The sequence below is a fragment of the Vulpes vulpes genome, unplaced genomic scaffold, assembly GCF_048418805.1.
Source record: "Vulpes vulpes isolate BD-2025 unplaced genomic scaffold, VulVul3 Bu000000666, whole genome shotgun sequence".
Taxonomy (NCBI): domain Eukaryota; kingdom Metazoa; phylum Chordata; class Mammalia; order Carnivora; family Canidae; genus Vulpes; species Vulpes vulpes.
Window position 1 is genome coordinate 838,260 of NW_027325671.1, and position 27,390 is coordinate 865,649.

Below are 27,390 nucleotides of genomic sequence, written 5' to 3' on the forward strand. Positions count from 1 at the left end.
GTTTTATATTTAAATCATTAGTTATATCTGGATATCTTATTTTGTGAGGTAGGTATCTAAATATTTTACACAAACAGTATATCTAAAAACAGTATAATAACACCACATTTGATTAATTTATCCTTTCCACTCATTTGAAATGCCACCTTTATCATACCTTATTCCCACAGATGTTCATGGATTGGTTTGGGACTCTTCTGTTCTCTTGCTCTATCAAAATTATCTTTTAAATTAATTAATTTTTTTTTCATTACCTCTGTACCCTTCATGGGGCTCCAATTCATGACCCTGAAATCAAGAATGGCATATTCTTCTGACTAGGCCCAGCCAGGCATCCTTCAAAATTGATTTCCTTATTGTAGAATATTTCTGAAAGCCTTCAGTGAGAAATCTTGTGAATTCCCGAGAGTTACAGAGTATATACAGTGTTTCCCATCGTATGTATTTAACCACTTAATCCTTTGCTGTAGATAGCTATTACTGTGTCCCAGATGAACAGTCCAAGGAGCACAGGTTTGACAAACTTTGTCCCTGGCTCTTAACATTTATCTTCTAGCTCTACTGCAAGAATGGTCTTCTTGATGCCCAGGTTGGAGGGGTTTTCTTGCATTAGTAAAGCACCAGTTGTTCCTCATTCTTTGAGAATGGAGTCTGTTTCTTTAAAGCCTAACACCTTAAAAAAAAAAAAAAAAAAAAAAGCCTAACACCTGACACCATTCTGCACTCTGGTTGATGTTTACCTGGTTCTAGCAACTTGAACCTCCTTTTTTTTTTACTCCCTTTCTTCCTCTGAAGTGCTCAGTGGTGCTTGTTAAAATCCTTTTAATTTCTTTTTTTTTTTTTTTAAGATTTTATTTATTTATTCATGAGAGACAGAGAGAAAGAGGCAGTGACACAGGCAGAGGGAGAAACAGGCTCCATACAGGGACCCTGTCGTGGGACTCGATCCTGATCCCGGGTCTCTGGGATCATGCCCTGGGCCGAAGGCGGGGCTAAACCGCTGAGCCACCCAGGGATCCCAAATCCTTTTAATTTCTAAAAGATACATGACTCCTCTCTGTCCATCAGGGCCCCAGCAGTCTCAGTAGAGCCATATTCTCCAAGTGCTGTTTTGAAGTCTTGACCAGCAGCTGCAGAGGAAGTCCTTGGGGTGTGAGTGGCCTCCCTATCCTGTCCTCCTCACATGTCATCCTGGGAGAATGGGTTGAAAAAGCCCAGCAGCTCCAGGACATCAGCCTGGCGCTTTGGACCAACATGGCTGTGCCTTCAGTCACAGAATTCAGGTATTCTTGCCCTCCCCTGCCCTGCTCCCAGGTAGACTGTAAAGTTCTGTCTTTTTTATAGAGCATGTAGCAGAGAACTCAGTCATAACTTGTTTCTGTAGTGGCTAGTTTTGATGGCTGAAGACAAGTATATTTTCTGATTGGATCAGCAGGTTTTTAGCCCATGACAAGTATATTAGGAGTTGGCTAGTGCCTCTGTCGGTTTTAAGCTTATTGTGATAGAGCGGAGCTTAGAAAAGCATGTAAGGTTACTTGAGCAGAGAAATTCATCTCTAAGTGGTGAATTAGTGCAGTAATGCAATCTACCTTGTCATTTTCTGAAAGAATGATAGTTGTGAGAAAAGAGTGCTGTTTGATGTAATGCAAGCCCTTAAGTGCTTCCTTATCTCTACAGACGCACGGATTCCCAGCTCCAGAGGCTTGTGCTGTGTCGGCACCTGGCGGGTTTGACAGAGCTGCTCCCTGAACCCCAGCGGCAGGAGTATATGCAGAACTGCGAACAGCTGCTGCTCGGGGACAGACAAGCCTTCCAGCATGTGGGCCAGACTCTTGGAGACATGGCTGGACAGGAGCCTCTGCCCAAAGAGTTGCTATGCCTCTTGCTTACTTCCTTGCGCCACTTGTTTGGGGAAGGGGATATTAAACAGGACCTCTCTGAGCCAGCCCGTCGTGGGAGCCTCTGGGTGAGCCTTGGCTTGCTCCAGATTCAGACATGGCTTCCACAGGCACGCTTTGACCCTGCAGTGAAGAGGGAATACAAGCTCAAGTATGCTAAGGAAGAGGTACGGAGGGGTGAGAATTTGGAGCATGGGGCTCCATCCCTGACTTAGTATATTACTCCTTTTATTGCCTTTTGAATGCTTAGAGCACCAGAGAGATGATTTTGCATAGGCTACCCTGTGATATCCCAGGAGTGTGTTCTAATGACTGCATTTTCCTCTTTGAGAATTCCTCTGAGTAAGCTTAGGTATTTGGAGGGGTCCTTCCTAAGCTTCTGATGTATTTGCCAGTAGACTACAGTAGGCAGAGGTCACGGCAGTTGAATATCTGAGGCATTGCCAGAGAACTAGTGGTATCTCTCCTATCCGTACTCCCTCTATCTGAACTAAGTCGAATATTTGGACTTGGATAACTTCTTCAGATGCGGTATGGTATTCCTCAGCTTTTGAACTTTTGGTTTGTTATCTAAAACTCAAGGATCAAGTAGATTTAGATTATGTGGTATCCCTTGATATTTGAACTTCTGACCAAACTCAGGAGCTGAATATATAAAGATAGTGATAGAATTTTCTTTCTTCAAAATGTGGAACTAGTATATGAGTTGGTAAAGACTAAGCTGCTATAGCAGAGTCCTTAGAAGTTCAGCAGTGTAAATAAGGTAGTTTCTTTTCCTAATAGCTCTAAGGTGAGTGGTCCAGGTTAATGGAGCAGAAACCCCTGCTCTTGAGTCATTCAAGAGCCCAGATTCCTTCTATCCAGTTTCTCTACCTTTCCCTGGGGCATTGTCCTCTTGGACAGGGTCACAGCTGGGCACAACAGACGTGCTTCTTCCTTTCTGTTAGTTACACCAGTTGCAGTGTGAGTGGAAGACCCGAAAGCTCTCGTCCCAGCTACTGACTGGAACAGACTTGGAAGATGAAGTCATTATCCGTTACTCTCATCCTCACATCAGGTAACAGCGGAGTGATTGTGTTGGGGGTTTATTGACTTTTTTTTTTAAAGACATTTTGAGGTTGGCCTTTGCAATGTAATTGCAGTTGGAGGTGATAATACATACTCTGAACTACATTAGCAATTAGACCCTAAAGCCATGGTTATAGTCAGGAAAAATTAATATTCTGAAAGGAGGGGCAGGATTCACATGGGGTCAGGAGCATTGAAACCAGAACTTTTTTCAACATGACAGAAATTGGGTCTGGTGATGTGCACTCTGTGGGTTTGTTGTCTTGGTAAACATTATATAGTGTAGCAGGTCTGTGTTTAGTCCTGCCCCTGCCTTTAGACTTTGAATAGATCACTTAATTGCCTCTCAGCCTTGGAGTCCGTGTCTGTAAGGGGAGAATAATAGCATTTACTTTGATGAATTGCGATTAGACTGATGAAATATGCATCTCCGTTGTTTAGCACCATGTGTGGCATGTGATGAATGATCTCTTTGTATTATTCATTTACATTATAATAGTCAATATTTTCCTCATGTTATTCCTTAGGGGCTGCTATGTCTTTATTTTGTTTTCCTAGCTAAGGGCTCAGTCTAGATTCGCTGTTTTTCTCCTGACTGAATTTGTATATTGTGTTAATTTGCCTTTAGACTACTTCGCCAAAGAATTGATCATCTGGAGAATTTAATCTGCAGCCTGTCAAAGAAGCAGGCCTTCAGACCCCAGGTGCCTGCCTATGAGTCACTGGTGCAGGAGATCCACCACTATGTCACCAGCATTGCCAAGGCCTCTGCTGTTCAGGATCTGCTCACACGGCTCCTGCAGGCCCTCCACATGGATGGACCTCGGTCTGCCCAGGTGGTCCAGAATCTTCTGAAAGAGGAAGCCTCCTGGCAGCAATCCCACCACCAGTTCAGGAAGCGGCTGGCTGAGGAGTATGCCCTGTATCCAGACTCTGTGACCCCACTGCAGGCATCCATCTTGCAGTTGCAGCATGGGATGAGGCTGGTGGCATCTGAAGTCTGTGCTTCATTCCATGGCAGTGTAGTCTGTGCAGACAGGCTGGGTAGCCTGGCCACATCCTTGTTGGCTTTTCCATCGGTGGGCCCTGCCTTCCCCACTTACTATGCTCATGCAGATACTTTATGCTCAGTGAAGTCAGAAGAGGTTCTTCGAGGCCTTGGAAAATTGATCCTCAAGCGCTCAGGAGGAAAGGAACTAGAAGGCAAGGGCCAGAGACCTTGCCCAACGCGAGAGCAGCTGCTGATGAATGCACTTCTTTACCTGCGCTCCCATGTGTTGTGCAAGGGAGAGCTGGACCAGAGGGCTCTGCAGCTTTTCAGACACGTGTGCCAGGTAAGCCCACGACTTCCTCCTGAAGGGCGCTGGCAGCACAAGCAGGGTATCTGCAGGACATTAGCAATGTGGATGGAGACCATGTGATTAGGCAGTGGGATCTAGTGTCTTCGTTTCTTACTCCTATTCAGTTTTCCGTTTGGGGGGTCTTTGTCCCTGAATTATTAAGAGATTAGAAAAAATTAGTGATATTAATTCTTTGTCTCTGACACACACTATATATATTTTCCCCTGGTCTGTTTTTTGTTTTAGACTTTATTTATGGTGGTTTTGGCCATGTGATAGTAACAGCTTTTATTAAGAAAGTAACTTCTGTTTTTTTATCAACAAAAACAATTTGTTCTCAATTTATACAATTAAAAGAATAAATATAAATAAAAATTACTAGATTTTTTACCACTTAAATTAAGCTATATAAACTTAACGTTCTGGTGCATCCCATTCTAGCCTTGTTTGTTTGTAGATGTATCTGTACCTGTATGTCTGTGACATTATAAATTTAAGTCATTCATCCCAGTGGTTTATAAATTTCTGTTTTTTAGTAGTAGAACTCTTTTAAAAATAAAAGTCTTAGAATAGTTTCCCAGTATGTAATAGATAAAAGACATACTTTAATTGAGGACAATTCTGTCCTCTCTGTGGCTTCTGAAGCTGGTCCTTAAGTTGCTAGAGTTCTACAAACCACTGCTAAAGTCCATTCTGTTTTATACTTTGCTTTAAAAAACCTGAGAGCACTAAGTGATTATTTTCCTCCATAATTACGGTATTTTTCACCTACATCCTATTGACTAGCTGTCTAGTTTTCTATTATATAGATATGCTCTAAGACGCTTAACTAATTTATCATTGAGCATTTATATTTTTATGTGGTCTTTTTCCTGTCTTAGAAAACATCGCCACCACCATAAATAGTCTTATACCTAGGTCTTTGGGAACAAATTTTAGAAAGCAGAATTGCCGGGATGAAGATTAACCGCTTTAGGTTTTTAGTACAAACTATCATTCTGAAAGGTAGATGCTCATCTCCTTGATTCTCATCAGTACGGAGTGTTTTCTTAATTTATAGTTTTTGCCAAACTTTGGGACTTAAAAATCTTAGAGTTACTGGGGATTTAAAAAGTGGTAAGGCATAGCCCAGTTTTGCCTGATTGATGCCCTGTAACCACCCTGCCCCTGGCCCACATTTCTGTTTCCTGAACTCCTGGTCCAGCTGCTTGAGTTGTTAGCCAAGTCCAGTCTGAGTCACAACCCCCACATTTCCTACCCAGAGCTTATCCTTAGTACAGAACTCCATTAACTTCTGACAGGAAGTTCCAGTGGCATTAGCCCTATTGTTGCATGTTTTTACACTGTGAAAATGTAGCACTATAGCAAGGGGGAATTTAGAAAATGGGTTGCTGCAGATACAGTTTAAAAACAGAGTTTATTTGCTATTACCTGGAGTTTTTTGGATGTTGGCATTTACTTGTTTTGAACCATGGTACTGTTATCATGAGAAACTAAGAGATAGCAAGTTCTGCTTTGTTTATTTAAGCACCTCAGCAAAGGCAAAGAAGTTTCCCTTCAAATGTGTGACTTTTCAGGAAATTATCAATGAGTGGGATGAACAGGAACGCATAGCCAAGAGATACAGATATAGGAGCAGAAACTCCAGGACAGCCCTGAGCGAGGAGGAGGAGGAAGAACGGGAGTTCAGAAAGCAGTTCCCACTTCATGAAAAGGTTGGGTGGTGGTAACAGGGTTTGTTTTGGAACAATTTCCCTTGATACCACCTGTGTTACTTTTGAATGGTTTGATTATCTATCTTTTTACCATATCTTTATGTAAGTCATTACTTCGTTTTCTTGATTGTTCACACTCCATCTTTGCCCTTTCCTTTTTTGTTAAAACGATTTAATTTTTAGAAGTTCATTTGCTCTAATGTTATTGACAGGATTTTGCAGATATTCTAGTAGAGCCAACACTGGACGAGAAGAAGGGAACTTCAGATGTGCAAGAAGAGGGAGCAGCCACAGACCCTGCCCTCTTCTCCCAGAGCTCAATGCAGGCTGTGATGTTGATTCACCAGCAGCTTTGCCTCAACTTCGCTCGGTCCCTCTGGTACCAACAGCCTCTACCGCCACATGAGACAAAGCATTACCTTGGCCTGTTTCTGTCCTGCTATCAAACTGGGGCATCTCTTGTGACACACTTCTACTCTCTGATGGGTATGACAGTTTGTTTTTGTGTTAAACTTTTGGGGAATGCAAATGAATAAATAGGATTACTACTTCTGGAGCAGTTAGTCATTACCTTCTTGTTTTTTACTGAATTCCTTGTTGAGGTCGTTTCCTTAGCTTAAGAGACTCAGGCTACTTCAAAAAACTTGATTTAAAATTCTGCAATAGTGGATTTTTCTCCTCTGAATACTTTGGAGTGAAGGGATTTAAAAAATAAGGATATAGACTTAGTTTGAGTGGTTTTGTTCCTCAATATTCTAATTTGCTTCTAATAGCTTCAGTGGTTTTCAAAACATGTGTTCCTGGGAGCATCCTGGGGACTCAGAAATTAATCTTACAGAATATTGTTTGATTCAGTTCCCTGTATGACCTTGTGAGTTATTCCTTGGCTATTAGAAAGGAGGCTTTAGATTTCATTTCTGCCTACCAAGATAGCTACAAAAACCAGGAAATAGAATCCATCAAACCAAACTCTGTATCTCTTGATAACAGTAGGCAATATCTGAGTTCCTCTATGTATCCCAAACACTTGGCAGATTTTGGTGACATTCCTGTGATACTAGGGTCCTCCTAGTCCTTTAGGCCTATGTTGCTCCGGGCATGAATGGCTTTAAAATATCTTCATTATTTCTGAACACGTTTTTGTCATCTTTGTACCTTGGTATCTCAACCTACTGAGTCTACTGAGTTCGCTGACTTTACTATGATGTTAACTTCATAGGAGCTGAGCTGAATGACCAACTCTTGGGCAGCCAACTTTTGGCTTGCAGCCTCTCCTATAACACTCTGTTTGGTGAGGCAACCTCGGATCTAATAGTGAAGCCTGATGGGCCCTATGACTTCTACCAGCACCCCAATGTCCCAGAAGCAAGGCATTGTCAACCTGTGCTTCAGTGTTTCTCAGAGGCTGTTAGTCAGCTACTGCAGGATTGGCCAGAACACCCAGCTCTCGAACAGGTAGGGCAGCTGGTGGGAAGGGAACACTGAGGATATGATCTCTGCCGTCTCTAAGGGCATTCATGTATACATTTCAGTGTATAAACAAAGATTCACAGAACCCCACTTCAGTGGGACACTACTCACTGCAGGATGGACATACCAGTTTGTATAGCTATTGTATAAATGATGTTTCAAATTCCACTAATTTTATTTGTTGATCAGGTTTGCTGTCCACATGTTAAAATACTGCTATATTGCTCTGTTTATTCAGATACCTATGTATATTAGCAAAGGCCTGGCTTTTTCACTATCAGCAGTTTTAACAGAGACTTTACTCTGTAGTCTTCAGCCAATTTTTTTAATAACTCTTACAACAGAGAGTGGTTAAGAGAGATTATCTGGGGGCACCTGCTGGTCAGTCAGAAGAGCTTGTGACTCTTGATCTCTAGGTCGTGAGTTCAAGCCCCATGTTGGCTGTAGGGATTACTAAAAAAACAAATCTAAAAAGTAATGATCTTCTCAAACTCCATGTTTTTTCTAGAGTAATACAACAGATAAAGTGTTTCTCTTAGATCCACAATTCTAGAAGTTTCCTCCATGGCTGTAGCAGGTGCAAAGCAGGGACCTTGCATAAAAATTTCATTAGGCCTCTCTTCAGTACTTTGGGTGATTGATATACCCACAGAGATGCCTAGATCTTTTTTCTTCTTTTAATGCAGCTGCTGGTTGTAATGGATAGGATTCGTAGTTTCCCACTTTCCAGTCCCATCTCAAAGTTCCTGAATGGCTTAGAGATCCTTCTCGCAAAGGCACAGGTAAGATAATTCTCTTTCCCTCTCTCATTTTAGTTAGTAGTCAATTGAAAAAAGATTATCTTGTAGTAAAGTTATTGTTAGAGGACAGAAGTTATATTTTTGGCTTGGAGAGAGGGATAAGCTTCCCTGGTTTTTCTGGCATGGGGTCAGATTATTACAAGTAAAACAGTTGCCTTGTGGGGCACGTGAGGGACTTGCCTCCCCTATTCTCAAGGATAGGATGCCATATCCATTGGTACCGGGACCTCCCTCTGCCAGGGCTTCCAGGTAGGCTTCCAAACTAGCTGAGTGCCTGGACATGTCCCCCTCCATCCTCTCACAGCTCTTGAAGTATCTGGTGCTTCCCTGATTATCAAACTAGGGCTCTGCACTTTGGAGCAGTCACATGTCTGACAATAGGAATTCAGACTCAGCTCCCCAAATCCTTTGCTGTTTGCCTATACTTGGCTCTTCTGGAGTTCTGTCAGGTAACCAGAAACAACTTGAAGCTTGATACACTAGATGTAAACTCATTGCTATTGGTAAATTGCCATAAAAGTTATTTAGGGGTCTGGTGGTCTTTACTCAAAGACAAAAAAAGTCTAAGATATTCCAGAGGGTGGGAGATGATTAAGAAATTGAATAATGGCCATAGTAAATTTTATCTTTGCTTTTATTAGGATTGGGAGGAGAATGCAAGTCGAGCTGTCTCTCTGAGGAAGCATCTCGATTTAGTCAGTCAGATGATCATTCGTTGGCGTAAACTGGAACTGAAGTAAGTGATAATCTGTCACTTCCCTTCCCCTCCCAAACTAATGCTGTAGAGACACTTGTCTTTTGATAATTTGTTGATGTAGTAAGACTGAGAATGTACTTTTCGGTTATTAATCACAGAATTAAATGCAGGGCATTAAAATGGTCTCAGTAGAGACCAGACAGCAGCATACATTTCCAAGGCAGCAAACTAGGTGGCTTCTCCACCTCCACCTTAGGAGGAGAGACTAGGGAACGTTTAGCTTCTGCTTCAGTGGTTTCAGATCTTTCAAATGGGTTTCCTTAAACGTCTCTTTGACCTCTTCTCTCACATTTCAGCTGCTGGTCTATGAGTTTGGATAATATTATGAAGCGCCATACTGAGAAATCCACTAAACACTGGTTCTCTATCTATCAGATGCTTGAGAAGCACATGCAGGAACAAACAGAGGAACAGGAAGGTAACACCTGTCCATAAATTCCCTGCATATTTAAAAGTTTCAGGCTAATTGGAGAGTGCTGCAAAGTGTAGGATTTACTTGTTTGCCTTGTTTCCTGGCACCACTGCTTTTACATGGAATTCATCATTTGACTTGATAGTATTCCTGAGAGTTTTAAGTGACTTTGTTCAAATTGTAGAGAGCTGGTTGTTAGATAAGGTTTCCTTATTCTCTGTATCCAAGAGACAAGTCACAATGAAGATTTCTCTCCTTAGGTACTAGTTGATGTCCTTTAGTTAAAAGTATTTCATTTCATGCTTAAAAAAACATCTTATATTCAGTTTCATAATTTGCTGTGACTGCATTTATCACATATCCTGCCTGCAGCTGTTTTTATATCAGCTTAGAATTTATCTCTAGTCCTTTGCTTCAAAGTTTTGCTTTGAAACATTAAGTGGTCTGTACTTGCCTGCCATCCTTCAGTGTGTCCCATAGTAGATTAGATGCATGTTATAAATCCAGAATGATAGTTGCAAGTACATATGTTTTCCACTTTGAATCTCTAAAGATGACAAACAGATGACCCTGATGTTGCTGGTCAGCACATTACAAGCATTTATTGAAGTATCCTCACTGGGAGAATTCCACGTACGACTTCAGATGTTACTGGTTTTCCATTGTCATGTCTTGTTGATGCCTCAAGTTGAAGGAAAGGGTAAGGAGGGTGTGTGTGTGTGTGTGTTTCTTTTACACTACGCTATTTACATGGTTAGGCTTTGAATTCTCCATGAGATAGGTATCTTGTTGCATACCAAGTTTTATTTATTTATTTACAAAGATTTTATTTATTTATTTGAGAGAGTGAGAGCATGCATGAGTGGAAGAGGGGCAGAGAGAGAATCTCAAGCAGACTCCACACTGAGTGTGGGGCCTCATGTGTGGCTCTATCCCACAACCCATGAAATCATGACCTGACGGAAACCAAGAGTCAGATGCTTAACTGAGCCACCTGTATGGCATCTCTGCATACCAGCCACGGTATGGCATCTCTGCATACCAGGTTTTAAATAAGATCCTTTTGGGGAAGCCTGGGTGGCTCAGCAGTTTAGCGCCACCTTCAGCCCAGGGCCTGATCCTGGACACCCAGGATCAAGTTCTGCATCGAGCTCCCTGCATGGAGCCTGCTTCTCCCTTTGCCTGTGTCTTTGCCTCTCTATCTCTCTGTCTCTCTCATGAATAAATAAATAAAATCTTTAAAGATAAATAAGATACTTTTAGTCATCTTTTACTTTGAAGTGATTCACATTAGATACAGAGAATAACATTAAAGTACAAACTGGTTATAGATGAAGCCCTGACTAGTGGACTCTGCCAGAGATTAATTGCCAAATTCAGATCTTGGGAACCAGTGTGTTGAGGCTACAGATCTTTTTTTTTTTTTTTTTTTGAGGCTACAGATCTTTCTGTCTAGACAGTGTAGATGTCCTGCTAAGCTTTTGCTTGATCGAGGGCATAATTAGATTCTTTGATCTAGTGAGAGCTCTGCTACATGTCAAGTAACTGCACATAAAACACTGTTAATTACTGTCCCTGACCACACCTATTTGGATGAAACAAAACCACGACTATAGGTTGTATGTGAATGAGCAGCCAGGGTGAACCTTTTAATTCACCATCTTTTAAGATGGGCTCAGTTTCTGCTTACTTTATGTTGAGATTCCAAGAAAGGGTTTGAAATTGTGTTCAGTGGAACATCTGATTCACCATCTTTAAGAACAAAAGTGCAAAAAATTCAGTACAAGCTGAAATTTAAAAATGGGCTGGTGTTGACAGTGTGCCTGCTTCTCTGAGAACAGCTAGACTCAGGCTCCCCAATGAGCTATTAAATAATCTACCTGTGGAATGTTGTGCTATAATCTCATGGTCTTAAAAGTAATGAGGAAGGAGCATCACTGAAAGTTGGAGCCCATAGGTGTGGCAAGTAGCATATGCAGCAAGTGTGTGGTGTTTTTGTTTCCTTTTCATTTCTTCCAGATTCACTTTGCAGTGTTCTGTGGAATCTGTACCATTATTACAAGCAATTCTTTGACCGGGTCCAAGCCAAAATTATGGAACTTCGTTCTCCCCTTGAGAAAGAACTTAAAGTAAGATTAGCAATTGTCATGATCATTCTTGGGAGAATAAAATCAGTAAATTCTTTTTGGTTCTGTTCTTTTATCTATTTAACTGTGAGGCCGGGGGGCTCTCGGGAGTGGAAGAGAGCATTGCAACTGCCAAGTAGGATGGCAAGATTTACATTTTGTGGCGTTGGCTCCATTACTGACCTGTCCAGGGGTTTGAGAGGTTAGTGGAGTCAAAGGCTCCTCAAGAGGATTGCCACATACTTCTTTTAGTGCTCCCTCACCTGCTCTTGCCCAGGCTGATTATCCACCTCAGAGGAGTGTTATTTAGTGTTGAGTGCTATCAGGATGCCTTGGGGAAAGGAGGGCCCTGTCTTTTGAGAACTCTGTGGTTATGGAACCAACCGTGGCACAAACAGCACATATCAGGTGACCTGTTGATTGTGGCAGCACTCTTTTCATTGCTTTGTGACAAATAGGTGGTTCCTTTTTTGGACTTGTTTACTGGTACATAGTCTGGTATTTGGGATGGAGTGGGCTCTGGTCTTTGGCAAACAGATGATTTAGAAAGGAACAGAATAACACCAGCTTGATAACCCATTCCTTGATCTTCATTTATCTTTCAGGAATTTGTTAAAATATCCAAGTGGAATGATGTCAGCTTCTGGTCCATTAAACAGTCTGTGGAAAAGACACACAGGTAATTCATTTTTTAAAAATTGGAGGGTGACGGGGTGCTTTGGTGGCCCAGTTGGTTAAATGTCCAACTCCTGATCTCAGCTCAGGTCTTGATTTCAGGGTCATGAGCTCAAGCCCTGCGTTGGGCTCCATGCTGGGTGTGGAGCCTATTAAAAAAAAATGGGGGGAACCAAAGCTCAGAACTTTTGTATGCTAGATAGCAAGACTACATTGTTAATGTGGCCTGACGTAGTGTTGCCTTGAACTTATTATGAAGCACTAGATTGTTTTGGTGTGGCTTTTCAACAGCACCGTAACACCCAAAGCAAAATGTGTGTGCAAAAGGAATTGGTGTGCCTTGAGACAAAGCAGGTTAAGCACTGTAGAAGGGTTGAGTCTTTTGTCACCTACTAGCTGTTTCAGCTTGAGTGAAGTGATCCCACCATTCCTGACTTTAGGTTTTTCTTCTAGAAAAGGGAGATGACAATACCTGCCTTACTTTTCCTTAAAAACAAACAGGATGATTATGAATATCTAAGGAGTTCATGTATACAGTACGTATAGGTTATTAAGTTATGTATGTATGCGTTTTGCCACTTTTACATTTCCTCACTTTCCACCCATTTTTCCCTCCTCATCTGTCATTACCTGGGGCCAGGACCCTCTTTAAGTTCATGAAGAAATTTGAAGCTGTCCTGAGTGAACCCTGCCGGTCATCGTTGGTGGAGAGTCACAAGGAGGAGCAGCCTGACTTTTTGTCACAGCCAGCAGCCACTAGTGAGGCATCCTCCATTCAGAGTCTGAACAAGGCACTGAGGGAGACCCTGTTGGCCCGGCCGGCAGCTGCACAGGTATATCTCTAAGACAGTGTTTGCTTATTCCTGCCTAGTCAGGGGAGATGTGTGCTTTCTCTGTAGGGGGTGTTCCTAGAACTAGGCAAGGGAATGCCTTTGAAATATTGCTCTTTGGACAAGTACAGCATTTGTATGTCTGCCTGACACTGCTGCATGGTAATGCAGAAAGCATTGATCCTGGTACTGAAAGTTTAATGGTCACCTATGAGAAGTAAGTATTGTGCTCACCTGTGAAGATTTCATCTACCTGTGACAGAAGACTCGAAGCATCAGTTGAGGAGTACGCCACTGAAGCTGCCGCACAGGGAGTGACTGTATGCAGTGTACTCTGTTGATTTTAGTGGTTGCTGATGACCATGATATAAATTCTCTTATTGTGGCCAGTTTCAAGCACCAGCAGTTAAGAGTTGGCTTGTAAAATTCCAGAAAATATAATAGTCCTGGAGAGCTTGGGTGAGCAGATCTGTTATAGGATGTATGTTCTCACATCATATCCTTAGATGTAAAGAGCTCTGGGATCAAGGAGCACACCTCAAGAGAGTAATAGCTTTTGCTTTCTTACTATATTTCCCATCTTGGGTCCATAGAGTAAGCAGTGAAGGTCCTCAAGCTATTTTTGGTATTTTCGCAGTACAGAAAGCATAATAGAAATTGAGCATATAGCCATGATATGGCTCTACAAATGATATGGGTGCCAAGTTTACTTTCTTTTGATTATATTCATCAACTCACTGATTTCTGTCCTGATGACCAAAAATTTTTATTTGCTCTTGATGACAACATAGGAGTTTCAGGGATTCTAAAGGAAAAACAAAAACAAAAAACAAAAACAAAAAAAGAAAATAGACCCTTGTGGGTGAAAGCTTTCCCCTTTATTGGATGTCTGGGTTCCTGATAATTGAACTGTCAGGAAGTGGAGGGTGGGGAGAGATGGTTAGAAGTAGGATTTGTGTGGCTGAGAAATGCACTGCAGCACAGTACCATAAAGATGGCAGTGTTACTACATTCAGAGATGAGGACTGGAGCCTTCTTATGGTTAGCACAGGTAGCATTGGCTTGGGGTACAAGAGCTCCTTCTACAGTGATCTCATGTAGAGCAGCAGGAGGGGTTTCTGAATATCCAGGACACATGCCTTTTTCATTTTGATGATGCTTTTTGTGAGACTTCAGAGATGGGGAGGAGAGAGTTTAATATTTGCTGAGCCAGGTATGTTTGGAGGGGTGTAGCATTTAAATTTAGCACATGTGCAAGTTAGTGCTATTACTGTTGTTCTTGGCAGTGAGACTAACTTGTGCTTTGTCTCACAGGCTGTGATTCCAGAACAGTGTCAGGGTGCTCCTTTTCCTTCAGAGGGAGAGCTGCTGCGTCGCCTGCCAAAGCTCGTGAAACGAATGAGGAAGATGTGCCTGACATTCCTGAAGGAAAGCCGTCTGCCTCACCTAGTGGAGAGCCTCGATCACTTCACTGGTGGGTACCAGCAGCCAGGGCAGAGGGTGGGGTTTGCTCTCTGTTTTCCCCAGTCCCCAAAGAGGGTGGAAATTTGTTATGTATGCCCTTTTTTGATCTCTTGAATAGTGTTGAGTAGTTCATTGAATTAAACAAGTGGGCTAAAAACTAACAGACCCCAGATGCAGGAGCCATAATTTTCATCTTGTCTTCCTTTAATGTAAACTAATGCTATGTTATGCCATTTTCTACAATAGCCTTGTCTATATCAGCTCTCTTTGGTTGGAGAGATGGATTTCCCAGAGTCTGTAAGCTATCCCTACCTCTTAAACTGTTGTCTCTCTGTGGATGAATCTTCTTTCATTTAAGTTTTCTTGTTTTCTCCACTGTGGAGAAATGGAGCAATTTCATCTCCCTGGTTGTCCTCACATAGGGAAGTTGAGAGTCAAGATTTGCTTTGTAGTATAACAGCAATGACTGAGGAACAGATTTTAGAACTTAATAGATTGAGGTCTTGGCTACCTTTCACCATTATCCTTCTCCCCTTTCATCCCTAGTGAGTGTAGTGTCAGTAGTGTCAGGTCCTTTAGTGAGGCTACAGTCTGATCTCAGGGAGCTCTTTATCTTTAAAACTTGTTAGAAGAATAGCCTAATAATCTCCATTCTCAAGATAACCTTCCCTACCCTAAGCCTGATGACCAGGATCAACAGAAGGTTCCATGTGGATCCTCTGGAAAGGGCCCCCACTCTGTGACATAATTCTCTAACACTCCTGCAGTGTCTGTATGCAGTACATTTGCTGACTACTGGAAGGCTAGATGGCCCGTGTTAAGTTTGTTAGGGCTACCTTAACAAAGGTGATTTAAGAGAAATTAATTTTCACTCAGTTTTGAGGTTAAACATACAAAAACAAAGTACTAGCAGGTTTGGTTTCTTCTGAGGCCTCTCTTCTGACCCACCCAGGCTGACCCCTCCTAGTCCATTCTTTAAGTAAATGGACTTTAGAAAGTGATGAGACCTCTCTGAGCCTCTCCAAGCAGCTAGAAATCAATGCTTCTGGAGTTGTACGGTATAAAGGAACATCTACCAGGAACTAGGTATAGGATAGGAGCTCAGTATGTATCATATTTATGGGAAATTTATCTCAGATGACTTAAATTCTTATAAATTGCTGCGCATAGTGCTAAACAAGTGCTTTCTGCCCGATCGAATATAAATCCCTAGATTAAAAAAAAAAAAAAAACAACTACTTTTATTTGGGTTGTTTGTTGAGATAAAATCCATGATTTTTTATTTTCTATTTCCATGCATCTTGATTCCTTTAATTTAGAATTTACAAAGTGCTAGGGACTATGCTAGTTGTCAGAGCCTTAAATATGAACGTCATCTGGTTCTTATTTTCCATAACGTACTGAATCTTGAGTATTGGTTTTAACACATGACTAAGCCCTTGTGATTTCAGTATTGCCTCATTATCTCCTCAGGTGAAGTGATTTCCTCTGTAGGTGAACTGCAGAGCTTAAAGGTGGAGCCCTCTGCAGAGAAGGAGAAGCAACGATCAGAAGCCAAGCACATTCTTCTGCGGAAGCAGCGAGCTTTAGCAGACCTCTTTCAACACCTTGCAAAAACTGGTAAGATTATTGCTTGAAACCTGATGGAGAATGATGGTCAGCTATTAGCAGGGGAAACAACGTGAGTGATTTAGGGGAAATTTCTAGAGACGGTTGATGGTGGGAAACAGAAGGTATGTAGGCAAGATTTTGAAATGCCATTCTGAGAGTACAGTCATACATATGAAATTCCTCTGATGAACCATTTGTGATTTCCAAATATTTTCACAGTTTTGTAATGAAGTTTCTCAAAAACCATGCTTTATTTTCATCACCACATGTTGTATGGCACCCACCCTTTCAACATAACTTAGAAAGCAACATTTCTCAAACTTTAGTGCATGTACAAATGACTTGAGGAATCTCGTTAAGTGTAGTAGTTCTGTTTCAGGTGCAGGGCAGGGCCTGAGAGCCTGTTTTTTTTAAGAAGCTACTGGGTTGTGCTGTTCCAAGGACTTTATTTTGAGTAGCAATGATGGTGGGATGGGATGAGGCATGGCACATTCATTCTCTTCTGAGTTTCTTAAACACATGATATTTATTTCCCAGGTTTGTCATATCGCAAAGGTCTTGCCTGGGCCCGTTCAAAAAACCCTCAAGAGATGCTTTATCTTCACCCATTAGATGTCCGGAGCGCGTTGTCTATAGTCAGCACTCAGGAAGCTGATTCTAGGTTTGTTTTTTAAATTATAAACGGAGCAAGTTATTTAAGCCTCCATGTCCTTATTTGCCAAAATGGGTACAGAATATCTCTCTCCTAGTGTTGGTGTACAGATAACATTTAGAAAAGTCCCTGGCTTAGGATCTGGCTTGTGGTAAGCATTCGTTCAATAAGAGTTCATTCTTTTTCCTTTTCCTTTTCCTTTTCCTTTTCCTTTTTCTTTTCCTTTTCTTCTTTCTTTTCCTTTTCTTCCTTTCTCCCTCCTTCCCTCCCTGCCTCCATCTAACACCCAACATGGGGTTTGAACTCTTGATCCTGAGATCAAGAGTTGTATGCTCTATTGATGGAGCCAGCTAGTACCCCCCCCCCCCCACACACACTTTTTTAAAAGTATCTTTTCCTTTCCTCCTTGTATTCACCTCTCCCATTATATTTTTGGTCCTTTGATTTTCCTAAGGTCTCTTCACTTGATTTCAATTCACAGGTGAAAATCCATGAGAGAATGGCCACATTTGTAGCTGTTCCCTGTACATAGGTTCTTTATAATTTCTAATATATTCTTGAATTTGAGAACCTTTTGAGACAGAACTGTGTTCATAACTATGGCAGAGATGGTTGTAAATGATGATTTGCTCACCTCGGTATGCATACATTTGTATTTTGTTTGCCAATGGTCCTCTCAATGCTTTAAATTTTAATTCAACACAACATTGTAAAAAATAGAAATTATTTTTTAAGTCTTTTTAAGCAATCTCTACACCCAACGAGGGGCTCAAACTCATAACCTTGAGATCAGGAGTTACATGTTCTTCTACTTGAGCCAGGCAGTCACCCCAAAAGTAGAAATTTTACATAAATATTCTGGATTTCAGTTTTTCAGGAAGATTTGGCCAAGTGGGTTCACTTTCCCATGTACTCAAAAGTTAAAACTGTAGCTCCCTCCTTTTGACAGCACATATGCTCTTCAGATCATTGTGGTCTTCAACAATACCTTTTGCGTATTCCACATTGAAGTCAGTTGTCATTGACATGTATCATTTTGTGCTTGGCTGTCCTTAATCATTTATATTATCTGCTTGGCCCCTATAGCATCAGAATTTATGACCCTTAGCTTCCACTCCTAAGATAGTTACAAAGTTTTCATTAAGGAAACTATATTGTCATCATAATTTATTTCCCTACTATCCTTCCAGTGCTGAATATATAACACATTTTTCACATAAAGGGCTGACAAGTACCTGACTGAATGAGACCGCACAGAAATAAATTTATTCACACACTTGACTTTGAGTTGTGATTAAACAGTCTCAATCTCTGAGTCTTCAGGATCTGCGCTGGGAAATAGTGGTTTTATTTAAGTAAATCATGTTGATTTCTTTTCTAGACTGCTTACAGAAATCTCATCTTCATGGGATGGATGCCAGAAATACTTCTTTCGCTCTCTTGCACGACACGCCAGACTTAGTGCAGCCTTAGCAGCTCCTGTCAAGGTAGGTGACAGAACCCCAGAGATTTTGCAGAAACCCAAAAAAAGCTCCTGTTGTTCCCCTAGGGTAGCATTCTCAAGTCTTGTTAAGTGATCAGAGTACATTACCGAAACTGACTGAGTTTTTTGTAGAACATCATTAAACTTAATATAAATCAGATTTGGCCAATTTTGTGTTTAATCATGGAGCATTTTATCATAAATTCTGTTACTTACATTTGCCAGCAAGACCCAATGCATAAGAAAAGTTAAGTCAAAAAAGCTTCAAGTGAGAATGCCATCTTCAGGTATTTTTTTCTCTTTGTGAATTGAGAAAAGACTACTAATTTTGATGTTAAGTCTAGTTCCTATTCATGGAACATCTGGACGCATAATTTGAAAAGCACTGCTCAAAAAGATGAATGCGTTGCTTCTAGACTGCAGTCTATATCCAAAGCTTATCTACGCAAGGGGCACTTTCCCCAGAGAGGATTAGATGAACCGGCTCTCTGATGACACCTGCATAGGTGGTGGTGTTTGCCAGCGGCAACCTTGGCATGCTTCCTTCTCCCCCTGTCAGGAGTTGGGCATGAGCAACGTTGAGCGGTGCAAAGGGTTCTCGGCACATTTGATGAAGATGCTTATTCGACAGCGGCGCTCCCTGACCACGCTGACTGAGCAGTGGATCCTCCTCAGGTATTTGCTAACTAGTTAGTAGGATTTGTGGCATGAATTAGGAAGAATTGTTCGAGTCCGCTCTCATGTGAAATGAAATTTGAGGCTCAGAGATGTAGGTGGCGGTTCTCTTGGCTCTGTCCCTTGCTCTTGGTGATCTGCTTCTGCTCTGTGGTTCTGGTACCACCTCTTGGGAGAATGGGCCCTGGAGGAGGAGCTCCGGGCTAAAGTACACCCAGGTCTGGATTGAGGGGGTTTGTGGTTGACAGTCTATCTGGCTGTGTGACAGGATTGTGTTTATGGTATTGGAGTATCTGTCTCTGAACACAGATCAGATTTGTGATTGTTTCCATTCATTAGGCTTTTTGGATCACAGAGTTGCAATTTACTGAGCCATACACAGATGCTTCTCATTGGAAATAGATATTTAAAAGATGAGGACAGTTAGGAAGGCTGTCATCCATTTGTTGAGTGGATTGTTGGCTGAAAGGTAGTATTTCCAGACTATATACACACTTTGGCTACAGCTGTTTTCTTCTTTACTCATAAGGGTTTATCTAACAAAGTATACTACAATTACTTGGATTTTCTTTTTTTTAAATAATGGTTGAGATCACTGCAGTGGTGTGACTATGTTGGGTGTGATAAGCTGTAAGGGAATAGATAAGCAGTGAGTTTTGATACTTGTGAAAGACTGAAGAGCCTCCTTTCAGTCTTCAGAAGGATGTGTTTAATTAAGTGTATTAAAAGGCATTTAACAGACTTCTTATCTGTGGGGGATCCTGTCTTCTTGATTATGTGAAAAAGCCCATACTTTGTTTAGAAATAAATGAATTTCCTGTTTAAAACAACATGGTGACACAGTTTAAGGTGCCATGTGTTTTCCCTGTTGGTTTCTCGGCACAGGAACCTCCTTGGCTGTGTGCAGGAGATTCATAGCAGGCTGACTGGCCCATTGGTGTACCCAGTGGCCTTCCCTCCTCAGGATGGTGTGCAGCAGTGGACAGAAAGGCTGCAGCACCTAGCCATGCAGAGCCAGATCCTGCTGGAGCAGCTCTCCTGGCTCCTCCAGTGCTGCCCCAGTGCAGGGCCAACTCCAGGCCGAGGTGATGCCCAAGCACAGGGTCAGCCTTCTGCTGCCTACCCAGAAGGACCAGACCTCAGTGAGGGACGGTTTTCCAGAGCAGTACAGGACCTCGTCCCATCAGAACTGAGTTATCCATCCCCAGTACCTCGAAATCAGCTGCCCTCTGGTTGCTTGATGCGTAAACAGGACCAAGTTTGGCAACAGTCAACTGCAAGATTAACAGAGATGCTGAAAACTATTAAAACAGTAAAAGCTGATGTGGACAAAATCAGGCAGCTGTCCTGTGAGACTCTCTTTCATTCTTGGTGAGTGTGCCTATGTCTTTACTGTCTCTCTCTATGCCCGGGTACTTGATCAAGGTTTAGTAATGAGAGCAAGTGATGAAAGGGATTTTGCTTTAATTCTGTTTTTCTGTGGACTTTCATGGTGCTTTGTGGCATATATTTCACTATTAATCTTGAAATGGAGTGAATTTTCCCCTGCTTAAATTTTAGTGGTTGGAGGGAGGTGTGTGTGTGTGTGTGTGTGTGTGTGTGTGTGTGTGTGTGTGTGTGTGTGTATGTGTGTGTGTGTACGGTAGCCCCTTCCTCTCAACGTTGTGGCATTTCTCTTGTTGCAGGAAAGATTTTGAAGTTTGCTCTTCTGGGCTGAGTTGCCTATCCCAGATGTCAGTTCATTTGCAAGGCCTAGAGTCCTTGTTCATTATTCCAGGGATGGAGGTTGAGCAAACAGATCAACAAATGGCATTAGTTGAGAGCCTGGAATATTTAAGAGGAGAAATCAATAAAGCCACAGATGACTTTACTACCTGGAAGACACATCTACTTGCTTTAGGCAGCCAAGGCGGTAAGGACTGTCCTTCAACAAGGGAGTCAGAGCCCAGGGTAGGAGTGATGTCTTACAGATTTAAGTCCAGCCTATCCTAAAAACACATTATGTTTTGTTCCGGACATATCTATCCAGGTTTCTAAGACAGACAGGTATGGTTGGAACTCACAGCTTTTAACTATTGCTGCCTCTTTTCTTTGAGTACCTTGCCTCTGAATTGATGATATCACTTTGTAGCACATATGTAGGGAGGTGGCACAGGCTCACTCGCTGTTACAAACCATTCTCTCTTACACTGGAAAGTTGAGGGCTGATAACTAAGTTGGTGTTTATATGCACCATCACAACTATCTTCATATTTTTGGCATTCTTCCAGGAAAGCGTTCAATAAAAGATGGTAAACTCTTGTAGGTTTTATCTAGATAAGGAATAAGTCTCATTCACCTTTGTTTCAGCAATTTGACACGGTGGCTCACCCATAGTAGGTACTTGATAGGTAGCTGTTTGTAAAAAGTAACAAGTGAGAATTGTTAATTATTTCCAGAGACATTGAAGCAAATGATTGGGGTTTTTTTGTTTTGCACCATGTTACTTACTAGGAAACCAAATGTTGGAGGAAGGGTTTGTGGAAGATTTTTCAGAGCAAGTGGAAACTGCCATCAGGGCCATCCTTTGTGCCATCCAGAATTTAGCAGAAAGAAACAGTAAAAAGACAGAGGAGAACGCTGACCAAACAAGACCACAAGAAGAGGATGGTATGTCTGAAATCAGGCAAAAACGATTTTTATATTTTATTTAATTTTTAAATATATTTTTGTGGCTAAATATTTAAGGACAGATGTTAGGAATGATGACTGGATGAATGGAGATGAAAAGAGTATTTTGTATTATTCATCATGTCTTCCTTTTCTGTGAATGAAAGAGGCAGCAGGCTTTGAAAGATTGCAATCAGGACATCTAACAAAACTCTTAGAGGATGACTTACGGGCTGATGTGAGCGCTCTGCATGTTCAGAAAATAATTTCCGCTGTCTCTGAGCTGTTGGAGAGGCTGAAATCATATGGCGAGGATGGCATAGCATCAAAGCACACGGTAATATAGACTTCTTGCTATCTAGAGTGGGCTGAGCAAAGGCAGAGTGGGTCTCACTTTGCTCCATGTGGTTGGTCCCAAAGCAGGCCTTTGTGGCAAAAAAAAAAAAAAAAAAAAAAAATCACTAAGTTTGATTTCTTTATGCATGTAAACATCACTGACAAACTTTGTAATTCTTAGGGCTTGCTAGCTAAGGGTTATAGTTGTAAGATGCACAGACGCAAAAAATGCCAGCAATCCAGAGTTCTCTATTTTCTTGGGATTCTTTCATACTCCACCACATACTCCTGGGTATTTGATCTTAATGTGGATGCTGCTGCTGTCGTCTAAGGCTGAATGGCCACACTCTGCAAATACCTTTCCCTTCACAACAAACCAGCAGAGGGGGAAGTTGCTGTGTCCATAAAAGTCCAGAGAAGCAACTTTTTTTTTTTAATTTTTACTTATTTATGATAGTCACAGAGAGAGAGAGAGAAGCAGAGACACAGGCGGAGGGAGAAGCAGGCGCCATGCACCGGAAGCCTGATGTGGGATTCGATCCCGGGTCTCCAGGATCGCGCCCTGGGCCCAAGGCAGGCGCCAACCCGCTGCGCCACCCAGGGATCCCAGAGAAGCAATTTATTTTGTAGGATATCATAAGTCTCTAGTATTGCTTCCAGTGCTAACTTTGATTCCAAATAGAATTTGTATGTAAACGTCTTATTTAAAAGCAAAAACGAAAAACCTTGTTAACTAAGTGAAACTAAGTGACAGAATTTAAAATGTACTTTCGTGAGGGTTTGTGTCAACAAGGAGGAAATATCAGTGAGCATAAGGGTGTGTGTGTATAAGAGAAAATATACATAAAACTTACTATTAGTGGCATTTAGTAGGTTCAGTGTTGTGCAATTATTGTTGCTGTCTAGTTATAGAACATTATTATTACCCCAGAGAAAACCTGGTACTGGTTACTAGTGTGAACAGGCCTTGTGGTCTTTTGCCCACAGTTCTTCAGCCAGTCCTGCTGCGTGTTGGTGCGTCTGGTGCCCATGCTCTCCAGATACTCAGACCTCGTCCTCTTCTTCCTGACTGTGTCTCTGGCAACTCACCGTAGCACTGCAAAGCTGCTCTCTGTGCTTGCCCAGGTCTTTACAGAGTTGGCCCAGGAGGTAAGGACTGTCCATGATCCTCCATACCCATTAGTGCTTGGGTTCCCAAGCTGGTTTTTTTGAACCTTCACAAATAGGTGATTTGCTCTCCCTGTGGATTTCTCAGGGCTTTATCCAGCACCCTTTTGCTAAGCCTGTTTCCATTAAGGTCTTGGAACCTGCAGGTCCCCCTCTGATGAATTCCCTAGACTCCAGGGGCTGTCGTGAGCCTCAGTCTCCTCATTTGTAAAGTGAGATCTGCCTACATTCCTTACCATTTTTGTGAGAACTACATTTAATTGAATATATACTTTGTTTTGTTTTTATTTCTTTAGTATTCTAAGATTTTCTCCAAATCCAGGTACAATACAGGTGAGAATCACTTGAGAAAGATAGGAATTTACAGACTGAAGATTGGGTCTAGCCTTCTTATAAATAGTCAAGAGTTCTTAGTTCTGAGTATCTGGAATACTAGAAAGGGTTTAAAAATGGGAGGCAAGCCCATGCAGCAAGCATATCTAGAGGATAGATATTTGTATTTGTTTAATAATAAATGAGTTAGTCCGATTTGCTCCCTCTCTTCAATGGGCACTGAGCCAATCTCACATCCCATCACTTTTTTTTGTTTGTTTGTTTGTTTTTGTTTTTTTCCCCATCACTCTTTGGAAGATAGACTACATGCAAAAGACAGTAGCAGGACAGTGTATAGTGAGGGTGCCCTGAGATTTGAGTTAGCTGTGTTAGTCCACTTGTGCTGTTGCTCTGATCTGACAGGTTCTAGAGTGAATTTGGCCTGTGCTTCGGGTGGGGTTTGGGGGTCTGATATAAGCAAAAGTGTTGGGAGTCCTTTGGCTGTTCTAGAGGTAGCTACTGTAGTGATGCTCCTGCAGAAGGACATCTGAGTCTTCTCCTGTATGGTTGTATTCTGTCTATATCTAAACCTATTTTAAAATAATGTAGCGCAATGGGAAAATTAGTTAAGTTAACCAAAACATATTTTTCAATCAATATTCCAGGAATACATGTCCTAAAAGTGATTTTGCCTTTCCTTTAAGTTTTTATGTATCCACATTGTATTCATATCCTTTCTGAATAGTCCTGAGGGAAACAAAGTAGGTTAGACTCAGTGCTAAGATCTAGGTCATAATTCTAACAATCCATGGAAAGCTTTTGGTGACACAATTGGCAACTGGTTTGGGGCTCTTGATTCTGTGTTAGTTGGCAGCTGATTTCTTAGTACTTTTCCATCCTAAGATTGACAAATAACTTGATAGCTTGTCTGATAAAATTTGTGATTGAGAACTACTCTTTTCTTATACTTGTTTTTCTGTTCATTTTTGTCCCATATGCTAGTAGTTGATTTTCCTTTCCAAGATTATTTTCCAACACTAAACACTGTTTTGTTAACACTTCATGAGTCTTTTCTTTGTCTGACCTTGTTCTTGACTCTAGAACCCATGGCATGCCAGATGCCTTGGTAGAAAACGTGGCACATACATTAAGAGTGACAGTTCTACCTCAAGAGTTGAGGGGGAGGCATGTTTCTTTTATATTAAAATTAACATTTTACTTGAGCATCACACCAAATTTTCTTCAATTTTTGAAGTAAAAATGAAATTTCCCACTGTGTCATCTGCTTCAAGTTGCTGTACCTCCAGGGTTATAGGTCTTCTTGCCCTCCTCTCTTCTCTGACTTACTAATTTCTCTTTTTTCTTTTTCTTTTTCTTTTTCTTTTCTTTCTTTTTTTTTTTTCTTTTCTTTTTTTTTTTTTTTTTTTTAAGATTTTATTTATTTATTCATGAGAGAGAGAGAGAGGCAGAGACACAGGCAGAGGGAGAAGCAGGCTCCATGCAGTGAGCCTGACATGAGACTCGATCCCAGTTATCCAGGATCACGCCCTGAGCTGAAGGTGGTGCTAAACTGCTGAGCCACCCAGGCTGCTCTCTGGCTTTACTAATTTGAGAAGTAAATAAAGAAGAATGAATTATCCCTTTGGGATTTAGACACTTGAGAGGTTCTACTCTTGCTGAGTGACTTGGTCCTAAAATGTTGTCCTAGTATAATTGATTCAGATTTTTGTCTTGCCAGTTAAGATTACTACATATCAGAAAGACCTCTACAAAGTCAAAAGCTTATATGTTAAATCTAATGTCCAGCTTTGAACAGCATAATAACTGTTATCACCAAGGAAGAAGGAAATGCCATGTCTACTGTATGAATTTCCATCAGATTGAAAATCCTGAGAGAAAAGGTCAAAAATTATTTTTCTTTTATTGCTTTTGTACCTAATTATTCACTCTTGTTTTTAAGGGATTTTGCCTGCCTAAAGAATTCATGGAAGATTCAGCAGGAGGAGCAACTGAATTCCATGACTATGAGGGAGGTGGAATTGGGGAAGGCGAGGGCATGAAAGATGTGAGTGACCAGATAGAAAATGAAGAACAGGTATGTTATCGCATGCCCGAAATATACATACAGTTTTCAGAAACTCACTCCCTTTTTATTTTCTTCTCAATATTAAGTTTTATACATGAATGTTTTTTACTAGGTTAATGATTTTCAAACTCTGGTTTGTGGAGCCCTAAGAATACTAAAGTTTTAGAGAGTGGAGATAAATAAAAAGCCAAAAAACTACAGAAGGGATCTTTGTAGCTCAGTCATTAGTTATAGCTATAATTTGACAAGGAAGTAATCTAAAATTTTTTATTTTAAATGGAGAGATCTTGATATTCTAGAGTATTTTTGGTAGTGACTCATTTAAGGATAAAAAAACTTGGCTATTTTAAGTAAGGTGCATTAAATAATAATACCAGTGTTTATTATTAACAGATTCTATTGTATATCTTTAAGACCTGTTGAAAAATCTTAATTTATATACTGTTTTAGTTGGAATCAAGAATGTTTTTGAAATAGGTGTTTTGGGCTAAGATTCCTGTGTTGCTTTTTTTAAATGCCTGTCTTATTTGGGAGTGATTTTTTTTTTTTTTTTTTTAAAGCATACTATTATTAGTCATACAGATTTACCAACTGTGACTTGAAGAAATAATGGAATTTTTTTTAAGCTCCTATATTCTAAATCTAAAGCAGACCACACATTTTTATTTATTTTTAATAGCTACAACCATAGCTTAAAGAAGCAAATCAATTCAAACTTATCCTTTGAAAACTGGAAAGAAAAACAAAAAGAGTTAAGCTAGTGTTGATGGTAGAGCTCTGTTTAATACACATACGTTTTTTTATTTGGCTTTTCTGTATTTCTCAAATTTAACTTCTTTGCCAACGTTACTTTTTTCATGGAAAAAAAATTAAAGCAAAAAAAAAAAATCACAAACTTAATAGAAAAGTGCAATCCTGTGCAAAAAAACATGAAGTGGGATAAAAGCTATCAAAACAATTTGGCAATATTTCATAAATTTTAATTGTATGTATTCTTTGACCTAGGAATTCCGTGTTTTCTGAGAGAAATGTTAATATTAAAGATAAATAGGTATATGAAGGAGGTTTTTTTGTACAAGGATGTTCCCTATAACATTATAATGGTGAAGATTGTGAAAAAAATTCCAAATACTTACCAGGAGGGAATTGTTTAAATTATACACCATCAAAAAAAAATTATGACACCATCCATGCAGAACAGTGCTTTAAGCTAATTAGACAGAATGAGATAGATTTCCATCTTGATACATATAAATCTATCTACAAGATATTTTTTAAATTAGAAAAACCGGGTTCCTGGCTGGCTCAGTCAATAGAGCATGCAACGCTTGATCTCGGGGTCATGAGCTTGAGACTCATGTTGAATATAGAGATTACTTAAAAATAAAAAATTTTTTAAAAAAGAAATGAAAAACAGATTGCAAAGCAGTTAGTAAAGCAGTGATCCCTTTTTGTTTATAAAGATGTGGGGGGTGTGTACTGATACAGATCACCTAGGTGTATTCTTGGATAAAAAGATGTACCAGAATGTCAGTGATACTGATTTCTTTGAGATTTTTGCAGGATGGTGGTTCCATGGGAAACTTACTCTTTCTGTTTTGCTTACAGTTCTTTTAATGGGATTTTATTGTGTTTGTTTTTTAAAATTTTTTTTTTTAATTTTTTATTTATTTATGATAGTCACAGAGAGAGAGAGAGAGAGAGAGAGAGAGAGAGAGGCAGAGACACAGGCGGAGGGAGAAGCAGGCTCCATGCACCGGGAGCCCGACGTGGGATTCGATCCCGGGTCTCCAGGATCGCGCCCTGGGCCAAAGGCAGGCGCCAAACCGCTGCGCCACCCAGGGATCCCGTGTTTGTATTTTTA

The 27,390-nt window shown here is 40.8% G+C and overlaps 1 protein-coding gene across 6 annotated transcripts in view; it reads left to right on the forward strand.

The window, feature by feature from the left end:
* Positions 1 to 27,390, forward strand: part of LOC140596464 (midasin-like) — a 167,563-nt gene that overhangs the window by 117,610 nt on the left and 22,563 nt on the right. For all 6 annotated transcript variants that reach the window (XR_011998439.1, XR_011998438.1, XR_011998440.1 and 3 more), the window contains exons 60-84: positions 1,069 to 1,283; positions 1,678 to 2,065; positions 2,846 to 2,955; positions 3,595 to 4,300; positions 5,884 to 6,021; positions 6,234 to 6,507; positions 7,241 to 7,476; positions 8,178 to 8,273; positions 8,933 to 9,027; positions 9,345 to 9,466; positions 10,014 to 10,160; positions 11,480 to 11,589; positions 12,192 to 12,265; positions 12,902 to 13,094; positions 14,406 to 14,565; positions 16,029 to 16,175; positions 16,704 to 16,827; positions 18,200 to 18,305; positions 18,861 to 18,976; positions 19,862 to 20,347; positions 20,662 to 20,888; positions 21,470 to 21,625; positions 21,793 to 21,962; positions 22,949 to 23,110; positions 25,401 to 25,535. Coding sequence is in view for 3 of the 6 variants with exons in the window: in XM_072745104.1 (XP_072601205.1) it covers positions 1,069 to 1,283; positions 1,678 to 2,065; positions 2,846 to 2,955; positions 3,595 to 4,300; positions 5,884 to 6,021; positions 6,234 to 6,507; positions 7,241 to 7,476; positions 8,178 to 8,273; positions 8,933 to 9,027; positions 9,345 to 9,466; positions 10,014 to 10,160; positions 11,480 to 11,589; positions 12,192 to 12,265; positions 12,902 to 13,094; positions 14,406 to 14,565; positions 16,029 to 16,175; positions 16,704 to 16,827; positions 18,200 to 18,305; positions 18,861 to 18,976; positions 19,862 to 20,347; positions 20,662 to 20,888; positions 21,470 to 21,625; positions 21,793 to 21,962; positions 22,949 to 23,110; positions 25,401 to 25,535 (4,893 nt within the window). In the remaining 3 variants the exon portion in view is untranslated. The remainder of the gene's footprint in view (positions 1 to 1,068; positions 1,284 to 1,677; positions 2,066 to 2,845; positions 2,956 to 3,594; positions 4,301 to 5,883; positions 6,022 to 6,233; positions 6,508 to 7,240; positions 7,477 to 8,177; positions 8,274 to 8,932; positions 9,028 to 9,344; positions 9,467 to 10,013; positions 10,161 to 11,479; positions 11,590 to 12,191; positions 12,266 to 12,901; positions 13,095 to 14,405; positions 14,566 to 16,028; positions 16,176 to 16,703; positions 16,828 to 18,199; positions 18,306 to 18,860; positions 18,977 to 19,861; positions 20,348 to 20,661; positions 20,889 to 21,469; positions 21,626 to 21,792; positions 21,963 to 22,948; positions 23,111 to 25,400; positions 25,536 to 27,390) is intronic.